Source organism: Acanthamoeba castellanii (genome assembly GCF_000313135.1).
Source record: "Acanthamoeba castellanii str. Neff unplaced genomic scaffold scf7180000084645, whole genome shotgun sequence".
NCBI classification, from domain to species: domain Eukaryota; phylum Discosea; order Longamoebia; family Acanthamoebidae; genus Acanthamoeba; species Acanthamoeba castellanii.
Window position 1 is genome coordinate 1,109,551 of NW_004457313.1, and position 10,037 is coordinate 1,119,587.

General features: G+C 59.3%; 1 protein-coding gene across 1 annotated transcript in view; it reads left to right on the forward strand.

Moving 5' to 3' along the window:
• Positions 1-245: 245 nt before the first annotated feature.
• The window catches only part of ACA1_096830 (FKBP12rapamycin complex-associated protein), a gene marked incomplete at both ends in the record, with an annotated part of 10,570 nt that continues 778 nt past the window's right edge, over positions 246-10,037 (forward strand). Inside the window, 34 exon segments of the mRNA XM_004334975.1 lie at positions 246-340; positions 447-492; positions 549-584; positions 598-730; positions 826-1,123; positions 1,226-1,416; positions 1,502-1,653; positions 1,803-2,082; positions 2,219-2,436; positions 2,568-2,695; positions 2,785-2,924; positions 2,998-3,219; positions 3,295-3,422; positions 3,500-3,689; positions 3,788-4,047; positions 4,174-4,359; positions 4,442-4,556; positions 4,690-4,787; positions 4,844-5,020; positions 5,040-5,125; positions 5,258-5,412; positions 5,479-5,798; positions 5,896-6,129; positions 6,287-6,376; positions 6,460-6,717; positions 6,761-7,051; positions 7,243-7,427; positions 7,537-7,932; positions 8,033-8,296; positions 8,403-8,604; positions 8,716-8,906; positions 9,004-9,197; positions 9,300-9,592; positions 9,701-9,940. Coding sequence (XP_004335023.1) covers positions 246-340; positions 447-492; positions 549-584; positions 598-730; positions 826-1,123; positions 1,226-1,416; positions 1,502-1,653; positions 1,803-2,082; positions 2,219-2,436; positions 2,568-2,695; positions 2,785-2,924; positions 2,998-3,219; positions 3,295-3,422; positions 3,500-3,689; positions 3,788-4,047; positions 4,174-4,359; positions 4,442-4,556; positions 4,690-4,787; positions 4,844-5,020; positions 5,040-5,125; positions 5,258-5,412; positions 5,479-5,798; positions 5,896-6,129; positions 6,287-6,376; positions 6,460-6,717; positions 6,761-7,051; positions 7,243-7,427; positions 7,537-7,932; positions 8,033-8,296; positions 8,403-8,604; positions 8,716-8,906; positions 9,004-9,197; positions 9,300-9,592; positions 9,701-9,940 — 6,492 coding nt within the window.

The following is a 10,037-nucleotide window of genomic DNA, read 5'->3' on the forward strand; positions in this document are numbered from 1 at the left end:
CGGTTCATCGTGCAGGAGGATAAAATAGGGAAACTGAAGTGGAAAAGTGGTCACAACTAATTAATTTACGCAGAGGAGCGCGCGCCCACACAAACAAACATCCATCTCAACCCGCTTCGAGCCGGCTCAGTTGGACGATCTACGAAGAGCAAGAACAAGAGGCGATCCAACGGAAACACGTGTTGGAAGAGAGGAGCTATCTATCGATTTGAGGACCTCTCTGTTCGACCCCTTGGGAATCAGAGATGGCCGATAAATTGAAGAAGGGTGGCAATGGAGATGGGGATGGCGCCTGGAGCGATGCAGTGCTTAACAAGCTGCTATCTGAGCTCAAGAACAAGTACATACCCGCTTCTCTCTTTTGCCACTCCCTCGTTTGGGCCTTGAATCTGCATTTCTTTTTTGCCCCCCCCCCAATTAATGAATGATTGCTTTCATCGATCAAGGAACCCTGAGATCCGAGCCAAGGCGGCCAAGAAGCTCAAGAATCATGTACGTTGCATCCAGATTCTGTTCATCTTGCATTTCCATCAATCCTGGTCGTGTAGCCGTCTGTCCTTTCCAACCTGCTCTACTTGTCGCCGGTACGTAACGCAGGTCGCCACACAAGCACGCGAGATGTCGAGCGAGCACTTCACGCGCTTCATGAACGACCTCACCAACAAACACATATTCGAGCTTGTAAATAGTCAGGTCGTGCACGAGAAAATCGGAGGCATCATGGCCATCGGTACGTACCAGCCACTCTTCGCCTCATCGTCGCTCACCATCGTCATCATCACCAACAACAACAACTTGACGTGTGTGTCGTGTGACCGCATCTAGACAAACTGATCGACATCGAGCACGACGAGAACGCGAAAACGACGCGCCTGGCCAACTATCTCCGACTCGGCCTCCAATCCAACGATCCCACCGTCATGACAATGGCTGCCAAAGCTCTGGGTCGCTTGGCCCAAGCCAGCGGTACGCTGACGGCGGTGTTCGTGGTCGAGTTCGAGGTCAAGCGCGCGCTCGAATGGCTGCAGGATGCCCGACACGAATCACGACGCTACGCCGCCGTGCTCGTGCTCAAAGAGCTCGCAGAAAACGCGCCCACCCTGTTCTATGTCCACGTCGCATCGTTCTTCGATCTCGTGTGGTACTGCCGCCTACACCCCGATGACTTTGTACATTTCATTGACACCGCACACGCACCACCACACGCACCACCGCACACGCACAGGTCGGCTCTGCATGACAACAACGTCTCCATCCGAGAGGGCGCTGTGGACGCACTGCACGCTGCGCTGGCTCTCATTTCCGAGCGCGAGAACCGGCTGAGGCTGCAGTGGTACCACAAGATCTACGAGGAGGCGCAGAAGGGACTGCGCCAGAACACAGTGCCCACGATCCACGGCTCGCTCATCACCCTGGGTACCCCTTTGAGGCCCCATTGTGTCCCTCGCGCGCTGCTGGTTGGCTCACCGCTGTGCTATACTTTTTCTGAACCACCTCGCAGGCGAACTGTTGCGAAACACGGGCGAGTTCATGAACTCGCGATTCAAGGAGGTGTGCGACACCATCCTCAAGCACAAGGACCACAAGGAGAAGATCATCAAGCGCACCGTCATCTCGCTCCTACCCCGCCTGGCGGCCTTTGCCTCCGAAGAGGTACAGTCCAGGGCCTTAGCTTCCACGCACGCACGCACGCACACACACACACACACACACACACACACACACACACACACAACACACACACGACACACGACACGACACGAGCCTCGTGATTTCCTCTAATTCTCGGCCACAATCGACAGTTCGTGCTCAACTACCTGAACGTCTGCATGCAAACGCTGCTCGCGGTGCTGAAGAAGGACGGCAAGAACGAGGAGCGAGCGAGCGCGTTCATCGCGTTGGGCGAGATCGCGCACTCGGTGGGCACCAACATCAAGCCCTACCTGGAGCAGCTCATCGGCATCCTCAAGAGTGCGCTCAACGTCAAGAACAAGAGCTACTGTCTCCAGTCGCTGACCTGCGTGAGCATGATCAGCCCGGTCGTCGGCGTTGCCATGCAGAAGGACATGCACGAGATCCTCGGTACACCTCGCGCCCATCATACTCCCTCCCGCACGTGCTGACGTCAGCTGACTGCCTATCTCATCTCGACCTTCGTTCTTCGTTCTTCTTCGTTCTTCTTCGTTCTTTGTTCGTTCGTTCTTTCTCTACTGCGCAGATCTGATGTTCTCGGGCGGGCTGAACCCGACGCTCACGGATGCCCTTACGGAGCTGGCGATCCATATCCCGTCCATGCTGCCCATGATCCAGGAGAAGCTCATGGACCAGCTCTCGATCGTGCTGGCCGGCAGGCCCTTCACCCACCCCGGCAACCGGACCACCAAGCTCCGGAAGAGTATCAGCGTGCAGCCCTCGATCACCGTCGGATCCCAGCCGGTACCTCAGTCGTTTATCCTAAGAGATATATATATATATTAGTATTATATTACCATATTCTACATTGCTATATTATTCTCTTTTTTTTTGTGATATTTCTAATAATTTACATCACTGTGCCGGTGGTCCAGATCTACGCGGACAAGCCTGCCGCGATCCAGCTGGCCCTGAAGACGCTCGGGTCGTTCAACCTGCAGGAGAAGCTTCTCACGGAATTCGTGCGCGAGGTGGTGGTGGGCTTCCTCGATGATGATGACCCGTACCATACGCCGCCCACGTTTCTTTTGCTTGTTCGCGCCGCAACCACTGGTCTCGCGTACTTACTTCTTTTCCTCTCCCCCTGGTCAGTTCGATTCGTAAGGCCGCGGCCCTCACGTGCAGCAGCCTACTGGTGCGCTCCAACACGCATGCGCCCACCCGAGGCCAGTTGGCCGTCGTCATCGGCGAAGTGCTCGAAAAGCTGCTCATTGTCGGCATTGCCGACCCTGGTACCCAACTACGACGGATTTATTTTATAATTATAATTATAATTGTTAAACATTCATGGCATTCCACACACAGATTCGTCGATCAGGAAGACTGTGCTGTCGTGCCTGGACTCGCGATTCGATCACCACCTGGCGCAGGCCGAGAACTTGCGTTCGCTTTTCATCGCCCTGAACGATGAGGTGTTCGAGATCCGTGAGTTGGCGATCACCACCATCGGCCGACTCACGATCCGCAATCCCGCCTACGTGATGCCTTCGCTCCGCAAGACGCTCATCCAGCTCCTCACCGAGCTCGGTACGCAGCCAACGCTCAGCTTTGCACACTCTGCCCTCCTTCATCGTGCGCTGACACGTACGCACACAAATGCAGAGTTCAGCGGTGACAGCCGCAACAAGGAGGAGAGCGCGCGTCTGCTGGGGCATCTGATTCGCTCCTCGCAGCGGCTTATCAAGCCCTACGTCGAGCCGATCCTCAACGCCCTGCTCCCCAAGCTCAAGGTGCGTGTGCGGTGGTGCGTGTGCGTGTGGTAAGTGTGTGCTGTTCCCGAGTGGTGGCGCTGACAGTGGCGGTGCAGGACACCAATCCGCGTGTGGCCTCGTGTGTGTTGGCCACGCTGGGCGAGCTAGCGACCGTGGGCGGCGAGGACATGACGCCGCACATCCCTCAGCTGCTGCCCCTCATCATCGACACCCTCCAGGACCAGAGCTCGGTGGTCAAGCGCGAAGTCGCCCTCCGCACGCTCGGCCAACTCGCCGAGAGCTCCGGTACGAGCCTCTTTTCCCTCCACCACCGCTAATAGGAGTTAAAAACCACGGCAAGCGGAGTTAAAAACCATCGCTAACACAACCTCCTGGGCCTGCAGGCTATGTGATCGAGCCATTCGTCAAGTACCCGAAGCTGCTTGAGATTCTGATCAACGAGATCAAGACCGAGCAGGGGGCGTCGATCCGCCGCGAGGTGGTCAAGGTGCTGGGCATCCTGGGCGCGCTGGACCCCTACAAGCACAAGACCATCCAGATCGAGGTCCGCAAGGAGAAGAGCGAGGAGACCAGCACCGGGCCGGCCAACCAGCTCCCCACCGACTCGCTGCTGGGCATGGGCTCGGAGGAGTACTACCTGACCGTCTCCGTCAACGCGCTCATGAAGATCCTGCGCGATCCCTCTCTGTCCCAGGCACGACCACACACACACCACACACACAACACACACACACTAACACTAACATTTTGCTTTTTCAAACTACACCAGCATCACACGACGGTGATCCAGGCGGTGATGCTCATCTTCAAGTCGCTGGGCCTCAAGTGCATCCCGTTCCTGCCGCAAATCATGCCGCCCTTCCTGCAGTGCATGCGCACCAAGGAGACCGGATTCCTCAAATTCCTCTTCAAGCAGCTGGGCCTCCTCGTTGCCATCGTCAAGCAGCACATCCGGGTACGACACGCACACGCACACGACACACGACACGACCAACGACACACGAATGGTAGTTGGCTGACCCACCAATTATGCACAGGACTATCTGGACGAGATCTTTTCGCTGATCAAGGAGTACTGGGAGACCTCGCTCCTCGACCAAATCATCACCCTCGTCGAGGTCCTCTCGCAGGCACTCAACGACGAGTTCAAGGGTAAGCCAAACCTCTTGACCGTCATCGCTGTGCAATCATCGGCTAACCTTTCGCTTTGTGTCGTGTGTGTCGTGTGCGTGTGCGTGTGCGTGTGCGTGTGCGTGTGCGTGTGCGTGTGCGTGTCTCGACACAGTGTACCTGCCGGAGCTCATCCCGCAGATGCTCAACGTGCTGCACACGGACCGCACCAAGGAGCGCGACGCGACGCAGAACATCCTGCACGCGCTCGAGGTGCTGGGCACGAACTTGGACGACTACCTCCACCTCATCATCCCGCCGTCGTCAAGCTGGTCGAGCAGGCCGACGTCATCGACTCGCAGGTGCGGATCCTGGCCACCCAGACCCTCGGCCGGCTGGGCAACAAGCTCAACTTCTCCGACTACGCGTCGCGCATCATTCACCCGCTCGCCCGCATTCTCGACGGCGACGACCTCGAGATCAAGCACGTGGACCATGGAGACGCTGTGCACCCTGGTGTACCAGCTCGGCTCGGACTACGCCATCTTCATCCCCATGGTCAACAAGGTGCTGGTCAAGCACCGCATCCAGCACTCACCTACGAGACTCTCGTCTCTCGGTACGCATGGCACGACACGACACGACCAACGACACGACACACACGCACATACGTACCACCGCACGCACGTGACGACACACGCACACGCACACGTGGCACTCACTTGGTGTTGATGGGAGGGTAGGCTGCTGAAGAATCAGCCGCTGGTGCTGGAGGGCGCCGAGGCGATCGAGGCCCAGCGGAAGCACGCCGAGTCGAACGCGTCGAGCGAGATGTTCGCCATGGGCACCGGGAGCAAGCTCAAGATGAACGAGCCCAAGCTCCGCAAGGCCTGGGAAGGTACACACACACATACGACACACGGCTCGCGTGGTGCTGACGTCAGCATTCTTCGAATTACTGCAGCGTCGAACCGGTCGACAAAAGATGATTGGCACGACTGGATGCGTCGCTTCTCGGTGGAGCTGCTGCAGCAGTCGCCGTCGCCCGCGCTCCGGTCGTGTCTGTCGATGGCCCAGGTCTACCCGTCGCTGGCGCGCGAGCTGTTCAACGCCGGCTTCGTCTCGTGCTGGACCGAGCTGCACGAGCAGTACCAGGACCAGTGCGTCTACAGCCTCGAGATGGCCCTCAACGCGCCCTCCATTCCGCCCGAGATCCTGCAGAAGCTGCTCAACCTCGCCGAGTTCATGGAGCACGACGACAAGCCCCTCCCCATCGACATCAAGGTACACCACCGCCTCACTCTCATCACCTCTGATCGTGTGTGCGTGTGTGTCTCATCGTGTGCGGTGGCGTGTGCGATGGTGTGTGCGATGATGACAGACGTTGGGCGCGCTGGCCGACAAGTGCGCTGCGTTTGCGAAGGCGCTGCACTACAAGGAGATCGAGTTCCAGACCTCGCCGGCCACCACCTGCGAGGCGCTCATCTCGATCAACAACCAGCTCGACCTGCCCGAGGCGGCCGTCGGCATCCTCCTCTACGCCCAGCAGAACTACGACATCGAGCTCAAGGAGTCCTGGTACGAGAAGCTCCAGCGCTGGGACCAGGCCAAGGAGGTACGCACTGCCGCTTCCCTCCTCCTCCCCCCACCAATGGCCCTCGCAACACGTCGTCTCTGATCGTGTGTGTGTGTGTGTGTGTGTGTGGTGTGCGTGTGCGTGTGCGGTTGTGTGTGTGCGGTTGTGTGTGTGCGGGTGTGTGTGTGTGGTCTAGGTGTACGAGCGCAAGCAAAAGGCGCGGCCGGATGACATCGAGCTGACGATGGGCCGCATGCGCTGCCACCACGCGCTTGCCGAGTGGGAGGTGAGTCGTGTCGCGTGTCTTGTGCACAGATTGATTGATTGATTGATTGATTCTCACATCTGCACCGCACGCGCGCAACACAGGAATTGACCAAGCTCGCCGAAGGCATTTGGCCCAAGGCGGACAAGTCCACCCGCCAGCGGATGGCGCCCCTCGCCGCGGGCGCCGCCTGGAACCTGCGACTGTGGAAGAACATTGAGGACTACATCGGCGTCATGCCAGACAACACCGTACCGACCATCATTCTCATCATCATCATCATCATCATCATCATCACCTTCATCATCATTGCCTTCATCATCATTGCCTTCATCATCATTGCCTTCAAGAAGACTCATCAAGTTCGTCGTGTGTCGTGTCGTGTCGTGTCATGTCGATCATTAGCCCGATGGCACGTTCTTCAAGGCGATACTCAACCTGCACAAGGAGAACTACGAGGAGGCGCACAAGTACATCAACAGGACGCGCGAGCTGCTGGACACGGAACTGCGCGCCCTGGTGGGCGAGTCCTACAACCGGGCCTACAAGGTGGTGGTCAAGGTCCAGCAGCTGTCCGAGATGGAGGAGGTCATCAACTACAAGCAGTCCGTGGACGCCGAGGACCGGAAGGCCATGATCCGCACCATCTGGACCAAGCGGCTCAAGGGCTGCCAGCGCAACGTCGAAGTTTGGCAGGTACTTTTGTTTTAGCTCCGACCCGTGTTTCTCTTGACTCTGTTTTAACTCCGATCTGTGTTGCAAACACGACACACGACACACGACACACGACACACGACACACGACACACGACACACGACACACGACACACGACACACGGCACACGGCACACGGCACACGGCACACGACACACGACACACGACACACAGGACATGCTGGCTGTGCGGTCGATGGTGATTCCGCCGATCGAGGACATGGACAACTGGCTCAAGTTTTCGAGCCTGTGCCGCAAGAGCGGCCACATGCGCCTGTCGTACAAGACCCTGGTCAACCTCCTGGGCTTCGACCCCGCGCCCACCTCCCTCGACAAGTTCGCCTCGCACCCCTACCCCGGGTTCGCACCACTCTCTTTCCTCCGCGCGCGTGTGTCGTGTCGTGTCGTGTCGTGTGCCGCTCTGCTGGTTCATTCCTCACATTCCAACGCGTTGCGTGCTACATTGTAGGGTGACGTTCCACTATTTGAAGCACATGTACGACGCGGGGGACAAGAAGGACGCGTTCGAGCGGCTGCGGGTCTTCACCCGGAACCTGCAGGACGACGCCAAGCTGCTGGCCCGGTGCCACCTCACCCTGGGCCAGTGGGAGAGCGAGCTCCACGACAACCTGTCCGAGTCCACCATTCCGCACATCCTCGCGTCGTTCAAGGCCGCCACCGAGTACGACGACCACTGGTACAAGGCCTGGCACTCGTGGGCCCTGTCCAACTTCGAGGTCATCACCCACTACCAGAAGCTGGCCCAGCCCGACAAGATCACCCCGCACCTCGTGCCCGCCGTCGCCGGCTTCTTCCGCTCCATCGCCCTCGCCCCGCAGGGCAAGAGCCTCCAGGACACCCTAAGGTACGCACGTGCGCGCGTGTGTCGTGTGGCGTGTGTGTGGCGTGTGCGCGTGTGCGGTTGCGCGTGTGTCGTGTCTAACGTGTGCGCACACAACGGACAGGCTGCTGACGCTGTGGTTCAAGTACGCCGACAAGAAGAAGGTGGAGGAGGCCCTGATCGAGGGCTTCAACACGGTCTCGATCGACACGTGGCTCCAGGTCGTGCCGCAGCTCATCGCCCGCATCCACTCGCCGGTGCCCAGCGTGGCCTGCATGGTCCACGACCTGCTCACCAACGTGGGCCGCGAGCACCCCCAGGCCCTCGTCTACCCGCTCTCCGTCGCCTCCAAGTCCCAGGCCTCCGCCCGCGTCTCCGCCGCCAACAGGTGCGTGTCGCGCGCGTGCTGCGTGTGCGGTGCGGCGTGTCTCACTCTCTCGGTACGTGCGGTGTGTGCGGTGCGCGTGTGCGGCGTGTGCGGTGTGGTGCGTTAGTATCCTGGACAAGATGAGGAAGCACTACAACTCGCTGGTCGAGGCGGCGCTGCTGGTGTCGAAGGAGCTGATCCGGGTGGCGATCCTGTGGCACGAGATGTGGCACGAGGGCCTGAACGAGGCCTCGCGCCTCTACTTTAGCAACCGCGACGTCGAGGGCATGTTCAAGAAGCTCCAGCCCCTCCACGAAATGCTCGACAAGGTGCGTGCCACACACACACGCACACACACACGACACACGACACACACACACACGACACACGCACACGGCAGGCGGTCTGATGGTGGTGTGGTGGTGCGTGCGTGGGTGAAGGGACCGGAGACGCTGCGCGAGGTGTCGTTCCAGCAGGCCTACGGGCGCGACCTGCAGGAGGCGCTCGAGTGGTGCAAGAAGTACTCGCGCTCCAACAAGGTGTCCGACCTCAACCAGGCGTGGGAGCTCTACTACCACGTCTTCCGCCGCCTCGACAAGCAGCTCCTCCAAATGACCACCTTCGAGCTCCAGTACGCACACACCGCACGACACGCACACGCACCACCGCACACGACACGACACGACACGACACACAGATCCTTTTTTAACTCCGATTGGACGGTGCAGATATGTGTCGCCCAATCTGCTGGAGGCGCACGATCTGGAGCTGGCGGTGCCGGGCACCTACGAGGCGCACACGGACGAGGTGGTCAAGATCGCGTCCTTCGCGCCCTCGCTTTCGGTCATCATGTCCAAGCAGCGCCCGCGCAAGCTCTCCATGTTCGGTTCCGACGGCAAAGAATACACCTTCCTCCTCAAAGGTACGTGTGCGGTCGTGCGTGTGCGGTCTCGCGTGTGCGGTCTCGCGAGTGCGTGTGCGGTCGTGCGTGTGCGATGTGTGCCGTTTGCTGACACGGGAGCAGGGCACGAGGATCTGCGACAGGACGAGCGCGTGATGCAGCTGTTCGGGCTGATCAACACGCTGCTGGCCAACGACCGCGAGACCGCGAACCGGCACCTGAGCATCCAGCGCTACGCCATCATCCCGCTGTCGCCCAACAGCGGCCTCATCGGGTGGGTGCCCAACCACGACACCCTGCACGCCCTCATCAAGGACTACCGCGAGTCGCGCAAGATCCTCATCAACCTCGAGCTCAAGCTCATGGTCCAGATGGCCAACGCCTCCACCTGCGACGCCCTCTCCCTCATCCAAAAGGTTCACCACACGACCGCACACGATCGCACACGACCGCACACGACACACACGACACACACGACACACACACGACCGCACACACGAGTACAAATGGGAGAGTGTATGTAGGTGGAGGTGTTCGAGCATGCGCTGGAGAACACGCAGGGGTCGGACCTGGACAAGGTGCTGTGGCTGAAGAGCCCCAACTCGGAGGTGTGGCTCGACCGGCGCACCAACTACACGCGCTCGTTGGCGGTGATGTCCATGGTGGGCTACATCCTGGGCCTGGGCGACCGCCACCCGTCCAACCTCATGCTCGACCGCCACACCGGCAAAATCACCCACATCGACTTTGGCGACTGCTTCGAGGTACCCTGTCGTGTGTGTCGTGTGTGTCGTGTGTGTGTCGTGTGTGTGGTAACGGTCGTGTGTTGTGTGTGTGGTGGCGATGCATAGAGAGAAGTAT